Raw genomic sequence first — 14,395 nt, 5'->3', positions numbered from 1 at the left:
GAGTAAGAATCATCCACGGATAATCCGCAACTTGGATAAACCGCAGCCAGATAATCGGGAGTCTGCTGTATTTGGAAATTTTTAGAGAGCAGCTATTTACTGGAGGGACAGAACAATCTGTGCATGGATCAGATCCCACAGATATCAGTTTTTGGTGATTAAAGGCTACTATTACTTTTAATGAGGCAGTCCATGGGGTAGTCCATGTGGCAGTACATACCACTATAGTTAATTGTGTTGTCTTTAATTTACCATCCTCATCTTTTCTTCATCAATAGCTACAATTGCATGTGGTACAACGTTATTCTCAAAACATTTTAAAGTTTTTTTAGATTTAAAAATAATATAGCGGTTTGTTCTATTTGTTGCATTAATCACGGTAAGGAAGTTAATCTCAACGTTAATAAATTTAGTTTATTATGAAACAAAATACAGCATTGTAACTCTAACTCAACTTGCCGCCCAAATGTGCTGGTGAAGTCTTAGCCCGCTAAATTAGAGATGGAGAGCCCGCTAAATTAGGGATTCAAAGTCCGCAGGAGGGTGAAGTGGCTATCAGCTAAGAATAAGGAAAGTAAAGAAGACAATAAGGTAATTTCACGAATGGAATTTTGAGCAAAGGTGATTTTCCAAAACATATTCCTCACTTTCCCTGGAATTCTATGACTTTTCAACCACAATGAAATTCCCAAACTTCCAGGGTTTCCCAGAAGCACAGCCACTGCAGATAACTAACCTGAACTTTGGCTAAATGCCTCAGAAGTCTGAGTAGGAAGGGAACATTTCTTTCATCAGGCAGAGGGTCCTCCATGGCCCCCCAAGCTGCTCGGTCCACAGGAGAATCTTCAGCATCTTCATCAGTGTCATCCTCTAGATCCCAGCCACCATAGAGGCCAGATAACAAGGAATTGTATATTCCTGTAAGCGCTTCTGGAGGCAGCAAAGGCACTGTAGCACCAATGACTGATCCCACACCACATGCAGTACTGCCACCTACAAATAAGATGCCAAGTACAAACATTAGAGTCGTAGCACCTAAAAAGACCAGTACATTAAACTGTGTGTACTCCTCTTCATCTTATTTTGCAGTAATGTCATCCAACAATTACATCATTTGTACATTAAGTATATTCACTGCTTCTCAATGACATCATTCAAGTGCTCTTACAATAAATAACTAATGCAATGGTGGTTAACACTGGAAGCAAATCTACCCACATGTTCCTCTGAGATATAAAAGTTACCCAACTTAAGAATAAAAATATTTAAGTTCTTCCAAATACTTTGCTTCACAGCTTGTAATTTGACGCCATTTCTTCCTTCTGTCCAAAAATTTATTGCCATGGTGGACAGAAATTATTAACTCAAAATCAATCAATCATTTCTATCAATAATGACAAGGATCATCAGAGCTGTGTAGCTCTTGAAAACAGGAAAAATTATCACTACAATATTTTTCACAGCTCACGTTGTCATATTGCTTGTGATGGCATTGTAATTGCATCATTAAATGCAAAATAAAAAGCACACCTTTTCATCCCATGCACATACAGGCACATGGACATTTAAGGTTCAACAAGGACAATGCTCCAGCAGAGGAACATTGGCCATAAACAGCCAAAAACCACAACTGTAAATAAATGCAAACTAATATTACCATCACAAGAAGAATTTGATGAAACAGAAGAGTTAGATGACTGACTCTTCGAACCACCGGTGGGTTGCGATGCAGCTGTGAGACAAGAGGCAAGGAGCCTGGGAGATGAGCGCAGCACAAGAAGGAAGTCTCCATAGCGAGAACACTCCTAGGATAAAAATAATACCACGTCAAAAATTATTTGAGATGAGCTGAAAACAGATTCCAGTTTTAGTATTCAAAGGGAAATTTTTTCCTAGCATTCCCGAGAAAAGTATCAAGAGAGGAAAAAATATATTTATAAATTATGCAATGCAAGAGATTCAACTGGACAAGCAATCATTTGATCATGCCTGGCCACATTGAAGATTCAAGTAAGGTTGCTTCATCATGGCATATAATCAAGGAGGATGATTTAGCAAACGTTTTCACTGACAATAAAACACTAGGCGGCAAGACAAACTATACATCCAGCAGTCAAAAAAGTTGACTAAATGTTCAGGGCAATAAAAATTTATCCATTTAAACTCAAACCATTAGCAAGGCAAAAACTTTCCATCTTGAAGCACAATAAAGTCTCCAGCCAGCCCAGAATTAAAGTCTAGATTCGATTTCAATTTTCTCCCCATAGCAGGAAGAGCAAACTTAGTGGTACTCAATCAGTAGCAATTACCTCTATTCCCAATATTTTGTGCCCATCGACAAATCGCGTGGCATCCAAATTCCTCGCTCTCCTCGTGCAGACGTAAGGAGGGCAATCGGGATGTGAGAGAATTAGGCGTCTGAGATTGAGCCGCTGCTGGCAGAGGATCCAAATGAGCTGGGCAAGCCGTGTGGATGCACTCGATACCTACATTCAAATATAATATCGATCACAAATATTGTGCATGCTGGTTGGCAACTGAAGTAATACTAGATATTAACACTACCAACAACTTGGCATGTTACAGGGTGACCATTATAGTCAAAACATAAAATGAGAGCATAATGGGATGATTCACCATTTCTTTATATTTTTGCAGATTGCGACAATAAGACACAAGTTTTTCTATCTTTTGATCGGTCACCTACTTCTGGTGACATATCAACGGGCTCACTGATAAATTAATCATGTCACTGACTCTGGCTGAGGGGCTCACTGCTTCTCTTCCCCTTCTTGGCCTTGCGCATGCAACCAATGGGGTTCGTTGCCGTAAGCAATCTAACGAGAGATTCTTTCCATCAAAGATTGGGCCCTTGTGAATGACTTAATGAACCAGAACTTTAATGACATCGCTAAACTCATGACGAGTGGGCAGCAATTTTTGCATGATTCCATTTTCTAGTTATGACTGAATGAGGAAGATCTTTTCCTCTTTATCACTCATCCTGCCCATCAATCTACCAAATTATCTCATTAAATTGCAATTTCAGGTCTGAGTGGACAACCCCATTCCAGCATATCAAGGATTTAGTCTTAAAAATTTCCAGAATATAGCATCCTGGTCCATAAATGTAACAAACAATTATTTAACAACTTTTTAGTACATAAATAATCACTTCAGGCTTGTAATTGCATAAGTTGCTCACAGTCATTAGTGAACAAACTCAACGTTAAATCCAAACATTTAATTTCCAAAACTAGTCCCCTACTAACCAACTTCTATACAGTCGTGCCATTCCCTAGATAACATTTTTTTGGCTGGCCCAGCATATATAAAGTAAAAGGTGCAAAGGAGAGAGTGTAGGCAGTTTAGGACTGAAGGTTGTGTCAATGGGTGGAAAGTATTAAAATAAGGTATGAGAGATTGAAAAAAGAACACCTATTAATGTAGACTCACCTCAAAACTTCCTTCATTCCCTCTTTCCCCTAAAACCCAACACACACCGGGCCAACCAAAATAAATTCTATAAGAGTGCACCCACTTATCCCAACAGTGTTTCCACTGGAGATCAACTGCCCCGGTACGCTTAGTTTATAATATCCTTCAGCTCCTTCTCTCAGCATTTGCTTCAATCTTGGGAATACGCAATTCCAAATCTTCTACCTTTCACATGAGTTCGGGAAACAAGATGAAATCACAAGCAGCAAGGTCAAATGAGCAACGGGGGTGGGGAAGAACTACGATCGAGTGCTTTACCAAAAACTCACAAGTTTTGCAGGCTAAAGGGTACATATACAGTTTTCATGATGGAAAAATCAATGGCTACTCTTCAACATTTCAGGCCTTTAGTAAAAGATTGTATTCCTCACACACTTCATCTTCAATTTCTTGAGTCTGGTTCACTGGGAAGCTTTCAGAGAGATACTCGGTGATCATACACTAAGCAGCTGGAGTCTCACAGTTCAAACAGTGAATGTATTATCTTTTAAAAGACCATTAGTGCTTTTTACAAGCACTCACATTGAAGTGTCATATTCCTTTCAATGGAATATAGGGTAAACAAATCAATATCAATGTAACATAAGGAAAAATGAAGGAATTCCATCGCATATGACATTCTCCTTTCCCATCACAGCTAAGAGCAAAAAATATATTTGCATAAAAAAGTGCTACCTCTAGAGTGCATGTTTTGGTAACATGAATGCAAGCTCTCTCTAGAAAACCCAAGGCAAAGCCAAGCATTCTAAACATTTTGTCAACCAAATTTCTTTCATAACATACATATTTCACTTCTTGCAATATCATCAACTCATAGAAAAAATAGCATAAAATAGGTAAATGTAATGTATAATGCATCACACTTGATTCTTCAAATATCCTACTTTCAATAATACTACACTTCCAAGAAGGAACTTACCACACACAAGATTATCTTTTTAAAGAATTAAACTTTTCAAATATGTGTATAGTACTTATGACAGAACCTTTTCAAATATGTACTAAATAGCTGTGGATATAATATTAACTCCCTTGCCACAGTCATACAAACAGCAAGCAGTATTCAAGTCTTAATTAAAATGCAAAATGTCAGGAGCATAGTAGAAAACACCAATTCATGATTTTTTTAATCATCAGTTGTGATAGAGTAAGAAAAATAAAGAGACCCAGTTACTTCTTCACATTTTGATCTGTCGCCCACTAGTTGTACTACATGTAATTTTTACTTTCAATTTAATCCAAAGCTCAAGCGAGTAATATTTTAATACTAATTCATCTCAAGGGTATCTAAATCTTTAAATTTTTTTAATTGATTTTCTATGCAATGGCATTGAGAAATAATGCTGTTTTGTTAGATAGTAATTGCTGTTTGAGAAAATACTGTCCGCATCTGCATCATGTACAGGAGCAAAATTAAATGTTATTGTAATAGTGGATGCAATCCTACTGACTACATTTTTAAAGAGTAACTTATAATTGAAATTAATTACAGATTTGACCGTGCACTTGTCATTCAGCCCAACTATATTTTATCAGTACGTTTCCATCACTGAAGATGAGTTATAAATAGAAAAATGTCTTCTTCATTCAGTCATTTTCTCGTAACTTTAAAATCAAGATATCTACTAGTTGCTGCCAACTTTTCATGAGCAAGTGACATCATTTAAGTTCTGGTTCATGAAGTCATTCACGTGTGCCCAATTTTTGATGGAAAGAATTGTTCATCAGTGTGTTTATGACAAGGAATCACGTAGGGTGCGTGCCCGAGGCCGAGAAGTTGCAGAGACCTCTTGAGCCAATCAGCACGAGAGAATTTCACTGCAAATAGCTCGAGGGGCATGAGACTGATCGAAATATGGAAAAATACATATTGTTGCATACATCTCTTTATCTTTAAAACTCTAGTGCAATGGAGAAAAAGGTGAACAAGCCCATTTCTGTGGTATAACTGGCCTTTCCCTTCATATACTAAATTCATTTATTGAATTGTGATTTTCAGTCTGATTGAACAACCTCAATAGTTTATTACGTTTCTAATCTATTAAATTGTATGAATCTCCTTCCCCTTTTTTTGACGTGTCTTATATATTCTTGTAGATCCTTGGGCAAATAAATTACTATTATTATTAGTCCATTAATTACGTGAGGAGATTTTGGACATTTTAGGACACCCTCTCCCCACTTCGCGACGTGTTTGCGTGAGATTTGGCTTCATCCCTTCCCCCACCCCCTCCAATCTCACATGAGATCGTTGAAATAATGAGGGCAGTATCTTGAAACAGTCCACTCCCGATGCTAATGATGGCGAGGGACGGCACGAATAATCGGAAAACAAGGATAACCCAAACTTCCACTTAAATATCTTGCAATGTTCATAATTTACCTGAAACAGACAATACATTATTAATTATGGAGTTATTCTGCTATTTTAGAGTGCTTCCCGGACTCAATGAGAGCTTTCTTCACCAGTTAGCGATTTTTTTAGTGAAGCATGGTCGTGCACTGCGAGACTTGGAAAACAGGAACACGGTGCTCCCGTGAATGCAGCTAGCATACGATCGCTTTCGTTTTACGTTTGGGGATTCTAACAGAAATAATAAGCCCAGTTTATCGTAGAATTAATGCAGTAATTCCAATGACTTTGCTGTTTATTTTTTTATAAAGATCGTGGAAAATATTGAGCGAGAGTAAAAATCATGCATGGATAATCCGCAACGCAGATAAACTGCAGCTGGATAATCAGGAGTCTGCTGTATTTTTTAAATAAGTGATATCAAAACCAGGTATATTTTCGGACCTAATGGTTCAAGCATCTCTTGATGCTGATGACCAAATGACCCATCCTTTTCTTTTTGAAATAAAAAACTGTAAATTTCACACATTTATAATTTGGATGAAAGGGAGGAAAAATAAAAACTTTGCTTCCTACACATTATCTTTTAGTGCTGACTAGTTAACAAACACCCTGTCATCATCTAGACTGGCGATGCACTTGTCATGACCTATTTTCAACCAAATAGTATACATGGGAAATTTACTTAATTTTCCTATTAAATATGAAGAAATTTCACCAAGTGATGCTTCCAACCATTGATTATGTGACCCAACCCAAATCAATTCCCTCCAATATGCATTCATACTTTATTTTGCATTATTCCGCACTGAGTTTTATGTTTTCAAGAGGAGATGTGTATGCAAATTTCAAGGAAAAAAATTGAGAGCATTAATTGAGAAATGGGTGTAAATTGAACAAACAATAATAACTTCTTCAATGGTCGTTTGTGGATATTTATTTTACAACTGGTCGCTCTAGCTTCACTTGAATAAGCATTATTTTAAAAAAATGTAGAACAGCCAAACCAGTAATTTGCGGTTCCACAGTCCTGCTGTGAAATAAATCTAGTCTCCCAAATAAGGTTATGCTGTCTGTATCATAGCCCTCGGATGTGAATTGCATGCACTCAGATAACAATACTTGCAATATTAAACAAATAAATCAGTTAAAGGTGGCTGACAATACAACTATCCATACTAACAAATGGTGATGGTTTCTGAGGGACCAAGAAAGATGGTGTAAACATGAATTAGTAACCCAAGACTACTGATCATTCAGTAACCAGAATGGATCTTATTCTGACGTTTTGGAGCACTGAATTTTCTTCTTTTGCAGAAAGTGAATGGCCTACTTTCTAATATGAGTTTAGAAGAAAAATTGGACGATCATGAATGACATAACTCACTCTTAAATTATTTTCTAACAAATTAAGCTACTTACTAAGACATTGTAACTAGTAATAGGCTACTCAATTCGCTACCCCAATCCTAAATAGATGCATGAAATGAAGTTGTGAACATTATAACTGCTCACAAGAATTAAAATCGCAACGTTGCCAAGAACACCAAGGACAGTTCATGAGGCAATCGTGAATCACTAACGTCTGCTCGTTGAGTCTTACATCTGCCAATGATTCACATTATTTTTTTGCCTCGCTACTCTGAATAAAAAACAAGAAACCACTACCACAATGGGCTGTTATTTCACCAGCAATCAGATATAAACGAAAATTGAACAATGGAACGGAGAAACGTCAGTATTAACATTTTTTACATAGTAAGAAATCTTCTGTGGGGCTAAAATCTTATAAATGAAGAATACCACTACAATAACAACAGTATTACGACAAAATAAGGAAGAGCCACAAACTTACCTCCTTATTGAGCGTTCTTAAATTTTGCTGTTCTGAGGCTACAAAGAGCTTTTCATTCCGTAAATGGTTAGCAAGCTCCACAATCTCCCATTGCAAGGAAACCATTTCCGCAGATATCTCCAAACCCCACTCTGGGCTAAAATTGAGCAACGAACATATACCTTAAACACAATACACACTCCACATCAAACTTGAGGAAATTGCTACTTCCGCTAAAAATAAAACGCGCAAGGCTTAATAGTTTCCAAAAGTTGTGAAAGGGAGCTAAGGGTTTATTTCAGGCGATTACGCTTATCAACAATCCCCGCGTACGCCCACTTCTAAACGCCTGGCTTTCGGAAACATTTTTTTCGCGGAGATAAGCAGGGATACCCTTAATGAGGTGATCATTAAAGGCAAAAAAAATTCAATGAAATAATTTTAAAATCAAAATAATGCCATCTATCAAACTGTCACACGGCTTTCAATGGATGATACATTAAAAGTATTATCATATTACGTCGTCCCGTTTCTGTTCAAGATTTCCATGCTAAAAAACATTACTGAAAATATTCACTTACATTTGAGGACAGATTCAAGCAATGTTCCCGTTCAGATGGTGACTATCTACAATTAAGATTCCGAGCAATATTAAAAAACTTATCAGTATTTATATTTAGCAGACGGAATGCTCTTTCCAAGAACGTTGTAAGGTTATAGCCATTTTGACAACGAATCGAAAACTACACTGGGAGAAATTGATTGTGTACGATTTATATCGATAGTTCGACTTTCGAGCTTCGAACCCTTGGATCGATCACAGGAATAAATATCGATAGTAGTCGTTGCGATTCGGTACTATTTTCGAACGTTGGTCCTGTCGGTGACTTACGAAGTTATAAATTCCGCATTTTCCTGATAGAAATTCCTCGAGAAGAATCATGCATGCCGTATCCCAAGAGATATGCAAAATGTTGGTGTATATTTTTTCTGTCTACGGGCTATATTCCTTTACCCCGTCAATCTCAAGGTTGCAACGTGCAGTTTTCCTCGTGTTGGTAAGATACCTCCGTCCTTTCATCACCCTTATTATTTAAATTATGCGTAATTATGCTACCACATCGCAGTGAAAGCTCAATATAATTAGTTTTCCCAATGCTTTGAAAATCGACCAAGGTAGTTAACAAAGGGTGGTGGTTTAGAAATTACATTGAGAAATAAACAGTGTTTACCTTACAAGCAACATGTCATGTTTTCAAAAGGTTGATCTTGGAATTGGAACAAATCCTATTGAGAAATAGCCTTTTTCATGCAAAAATACATCTATCACAGATCGAATTCAGATATATTCGTATCATATCTATGCATGCAGTGTGTTTTATTTTGCCTTTTCATGCGGAATATATACATAGTAAATCAGTGGTGCAGCGAGGGTGGGTTTTGAGGGATAAACCCCCCCCCCCCCGGAGCTCAGAGATATTTTTATATTTAATCCATTTTACATAATTGGATCGATATTACTAATAGAATAGTTTAAGGATGAATAGATCCCTCAGCAAGCCGTAAAACTCACCATTTATCTTTAAAATTCCGCAATTTAATAATCTCACACCTACCGCTTATGCAGGTGGGTATATATCCATAGCACAGAGTATATACTCTGCCTGCCTATGGTCACAGAGTATACTCTGTGCCCATAGGCAGATCTATGGGGGGGCACGTGCACCCCCTAGACCCTAAAAAAATATGCAATATTTTTAATACGGTCCCATTATCATTGCGTTCATTTTGTATTACGAGGTATCATTGTGCCCCCCCCCCTATTCCTGGATACGGCCTTGCTTGTGCCCCCCCCCAGAAAGAAATCCTGGATCCTCCCCTGGGTATTCGCGATTCCAGCCCGGCAGACGCCCACTACCGGCGAAAAATATAAGCAGCGCGATGGTGATAAAGTGAAGGGGCGGAGGAGTAAGGTTTACGTGTGATTCATACGCGGAATTCTAGCAGCGTTGCTGCCTCGTGCTAATATCTCAGGCCTGTTACCTTCTTACGATTTTCTTTCTTGTTTTTAGATTCACCCCCGTTCAATGGATTCTTCGTATATCACACATTTTTACTGATTCCTCTAAAACTCTTTTATTTTATCTTCGTGACTGATAATTCTCACAGCTCAGCCATGCTCATCAGCATCTCACTAATATTACTAACTTCACCAGCATCCCATGCATTAGTGATTTCTTCATCGAAATCTTTAATAACTTCCTTTATTATTACTTCTTCCTTTTCTTGTAAACTTCCCTTTCTACACTTGCGATATTTAAGAGGAAAATGAGTGGCAAGCTCACTTAGTCGTTCGGCATCATGGCTGCATTTTTGGGAGGAAATTCTTCCTCAAGAAATATTAAAAATTGAAGGAGAATGTGTACTGAAAGCCTGGTTGTACTTGTCGGTGCTAAGGGAAAGAAGGAAAGATGTTGTGTCCATTTTCGCCTTAGTTCAGCAAACAAGTGGAATTACTGCCTAAGTCGTCTCTACAAATAACTGGAGAGCTGAAAGTAACCGACGACTTGGATGTAACAATTGCGAATATGACGTGCAGCTGCAAAGCAGGGTTGTCTGAACAATGTAAACACATCGAAGCAGTTTTATGGTACCTAATTTTGTGAGTATTAATGTATATACATTGTAATTACCGTAATTTGGAGTGTACGTACCGTAACTTGCGAGTACAGGAACTGTTCGATTTCTGGGCTTGGGTTACATTTAAAACCCATCCATCCATATGACCTAGAAATTTTATTTTCAACAAGTTTCTGTTCAATCTTCTTTTGCTAAACAAATCCTAGTTTCATGGTAGCCGTGTGACTGTGCGGTATATTAATGCGCATAGTTTTTTTCCTGAAATCAAAATTTCAATTTCATTCAGTGTTATCATTTATCCTCCTGGCAGAAATGACATAAACGACCTGGAGGAGTTGTCCTCGACGGAATTAAAGTGCATCTGGGCAGGAGAAAGAAAGAATAACCTGAAGCAGGGTAGGAGGCGTAAAGGATGAAATCTTTTTGCTGTGTGGAGCAGGTAAGCTCCATATCTGCACCATCGGCTAGCCCAGATTTACTTAAAAGGGCGCATGAAATGCTCCTAAGGGCAAGTCCTGGGTCTGCATAAATTCAGATGCATAAGTAAGTGATCACTTCATGTAGCTGATAATTTTTTGAGTATGTATCATTGTTCTCCTGCATTTATGGTGCTTAACAGTCATGACTTTTCTGTATTAAGATGCCTATGAATTTCAGGGCAGGAAGGCTGAGGGATACCACAGGCATTGTCGAAGAAGAAGGACCAAGTAATGCAATGATGTAAGTTAAACTTTCAAATGAATGTAACCCATCTGAGTATGTTCATCTACCGATGTATTATTTTGCCAAGAAATCATTCATGCTTAGGAGTAACTGTGCTGACTGGAACAGAAAAATAAGTTTCAACAAAAACCAGTTCCAAATTTTATATGTAGTTATGTAAGAACATTTTGGCATTTTCTTTGGAGTCTGCTACAGAAGGAAATTGATCACATACTACTCATTACAAATCTAAGATTGATTGTGCAATTAGTAAGTTTTTGTTGAGCACTTTATAATTTATGACCTCACCATAAGAATTCTTACTTTCAGGTATGACAGCATGGTGGAAGACATCAGTGAAGATGGAAGATGTGCCATAATGGGCACTTTCTCAATCCCTCCAAGATCTCAATCCCTCTGAGACTTGACCCCTCTGAGACTCGACCCCTCTGAGACTCGACCCCTCTGGGACTCGACCCCTCTGGGACTCGACCCCTCTGGGACTCGACCCCTCTGGGACTCGACCCCTCTGGGACTCGACCCCTCTGGGACTCGACCCCTCTGGGACTCGACCCCTCTGGGGCTCGACCCCTCTGGGGCTCGACCCCTCTGGGGCTCGACCCCTCTGGGGCTCGACCCCTCTGGGACTCGACCCCTCTGGGACTCGACCCCTCTGGGACTCGACCCCTCTGGGACTCGACCCCTCTCTCTGGGACTCGACCCCTCTCTCTGGGACTCGACCCCTCTCTCTGGAACTCGACCCCTCTCTCTGGGACTCGACCCCTCTCTCTGGGACTCGACCCCTCTCTCTGGGACTCGACCCCTCTCTCTGGGACTCGACCCCTCTCTCTGGGACTCGACCCCTCTCTCTGGGACTCGACCCCTCTCTCTGGGACTCGACCCCTCTCTCTGGGACTCGACCCCTCTCTCTGGGACTCGACCCCTCTCTCTGGGACTCGACCCCTCTCTCTGGGACTCGACCCCTCTCTCTGGGACTCGACCCCTCTCTCTGGGACTCGACCCCTCTCTCTGGGACTCGACCCCTCTCTCTGGGACTCGACCCCTCTCTCTGGGACTCGACCCCTCTCTCTGGGACTCGACCCCTCTCTCTGGGACTCGACCCCTCTCTCTGGGACTCGACCCCTCTCTCTGGGACTCGACCCCTCTCTCTGGGACTCGACCCCTCTCTCTGGGACTCGACCCCTCTCTCTGGGACTCGACCCCTCTCTCTGGGACTCGACCCCTCCCTCTGGGACTCGACCCCTCCCTCTGGGACTCGACCCCTCTGGGACTCGACCCCTCTCTCTGGGACTCGACCCCTCTGGGACTCGACCCCTCTGGGACTCGACCCCTCTGGGACTCGACCCCTCTGGGACTCGACCCCTCTGGGACTCGACCCCTCTGGGACTCGACCCCTCTGGGACTCGACCCCTCTGGGACTCGACCCCTCTGGGACTCGACCCCTCTGGGACTCGACCCCTCTGAGACTCGACCCCTCTGGGACTCGACCCCTCTGGGACTCGACCCCTCTGGGACTCGACCCCTCTGGGACTCGACCCCTCTGAGAATCGACCCCTCTGAGACTCGACCCCTCTGAGACTTCACCACGAGGAGACGATTCGCGAGCTCCTGAGTACCAATCTCGCGAAGCTACAGAGTACGTCGTACCTGCCTGATCCACGCGTGCCGCTGATCCTCGCGTCCTGTGAACTGCTCACAATTTATAGTGAATTCACCAACGGTGTCGGCCTCTTTACGGCATGTGTGAACTTCAATTACTTTCCGCCACCGTTTACCCAATTGTAAGGTGAATCGTCAGCGTGAAACCTGTTTCCCCTCCTCTGCCTACACCTCCCCTCTCACGCCTGCTTCGAGCGCGGCCGCGATCTTGTAAGCCGCCTGGCTGGCTCTCTCTGCTATTGACCTCAGACAAGGAAGGAACTCTCTCTCGTGCCCGGCTTCTTCCCAACGGCAAGAGTACATTATCCTCAGGCAATTTAGTATTTTATGTATTGTGCTCCTAAAGCTTACTTTGGTTATTAAATGTATTATTACTGTTGGAAATCAACCATATTGTTTGTTATTTGTTTCACTCCTAACCACCTATTTCTCGTCAATTCATTCTCGCGACGTGTGTGCGTTGCATAGTGGGGGTCCGAAAAATTACTATTCTATATAGTGTGAATTGGACATCTAAGGTGGAGCTATAGCCCCCTCTAGCCCCCCATAGATTCGCCACTGTGCGTACAATTAAAAAATAACTGCTTACAAAGAAAATACAACAATTATTAGTCTAGGAAGGTTAGGCTATTATTATAAGAGAGCAACTAGACGGTTCACTAGTTAGAAATGCTTTCCGTCTCTGATCGGTTCTGATTTATCAGAGATGTAATGGCATCACCAACTCATGGGTGGGCGGTACCTTCTCGCATCTTTTAATTTTAAACAGAGAATGGCTGAATGAAGAAGATCATTTTTCCTCGTAACTAATCTTCCCACTTCATTAACCGAATTCTCATAATGAATTGCGGTTTCTTGTCTGAGTAATCGACCCTATTGTGAAATTTTGCCTTCTAAGGGCTGCAGCGAAATACTTAGCGGCGTGGGTCTCTATTGGTTCACCTTGGGCAGTCCAGGTTCTACTTTCACTTCGTGATAAATTTTTCAATTTCTCAGTCGGTAGGCATTAAAGTCAAATGACTGTTTTAAGAGCCGTTTATTTTTACTTGCCCAATGCATGATTTTAGCTTACTTCGACTGATTTACGCACTACGACCCGGCCTGTTCTCGTATTTCTCATCATGGCTAAAAATTACTTCCTTGTTATCATACACATGAGTAGGGTTCCTTTCCCCCATATTAGGCGTGAAAATTCTTAAGACCTCTTATCTCTGCTGCTTAAGGGAATAGGAGGCATTCTGTAAGGATACCCAGAAGGAAAAGAAATTCTTGATACTGATATAAATTCATTGATCTAGGACACGTCACAGAATACCGAGTACACTTCTTCCACATTTATGCAAGGATGCACAATAGTTTCGACTCATTATTAGCATGTTTCAATCAATTACAGGTCAACATTGACTAATGATAATGAATCGTCATTTTCATTTGTTACCAAATATGATTTTGTTTGATTTTTGGTTTATTTCCTCTCGAATATCTGTAATTATAACTATGCCGAACCATCCGCAACTCACATTTCGTTCTTTTAATAAATGCTCGCATAAATTTAGTGTTGAAAGACATATCAAATGAATGTCGTTTAGAAATCTTGGAGGGGAAGCTCCATGACTTAAGGGATGCTATATGGAATGTGAGCTGAGGGTTGGTGTTGTGATGACAGGGGAGACCTTAGAGGTCTGGAT

General features: G+C 40.6%; 1 protein-coding gene across 1 annotated transcript in view; it reads right to left on the bottom strand.

Annotated features, from left to right (window-relative positions):
- Positions 1 to 8,418, bottom strand: part of LOC124165854 (receptor-mediated endocytosis protein 6 homolog) — a 103,260-nt gene extending 94,842 nt beyond the window's left edge. Inside the window, exons 1-5 of the mRNA XM_046543380.1 lie at positions 8,267 to 8,418; positions 7,707 to 7,842; positions 2,310 to 2,486; positions 1,658 to 1,805; positions 737 to 993 (exon numbers count right to left, since the gene is read on the bottom strand). Of these exons, the coding sequence (XP_046399336.1) occupies positions 737 to 993; positions 1,658 to 1,805; positions 2,310 to 2,486; positions 7,707 to 7,811 (687 nt within the window). The 5' untranslated portion in view covers positions 7,812 to 7,842; positions 8,267 to 8,418. The remainder of the gene's footprint in view (positions 1 to 736; positions 994 to 1,657; positions 1,806 to 2,309; positions 2,487 to 7,706; positions 7,843 to 8,266) is intronic.
- Positions 8,419 to 14,395: the final 5,977 nt, after the last annotated feature.

Source organism: Ischnura elegans, chromosome 9, assembly GCF_921293095.1.
Source record: "Ischnura elegans chromosome 9, ioIscEleg1.1, whole genome shotgun sequence".
Taxonomy (NCBI): Eukaryota; Metazoa; Arthropoda; class Insecta; order Odonata; family Coenagrionidae; genus Ischnura; species Ischnura elegans.
The sequence above is the reverse complement of the archived record's forward strand: the minus strand, read 5'-3'. Positions and strand labels throughout refer to the sequence as shown.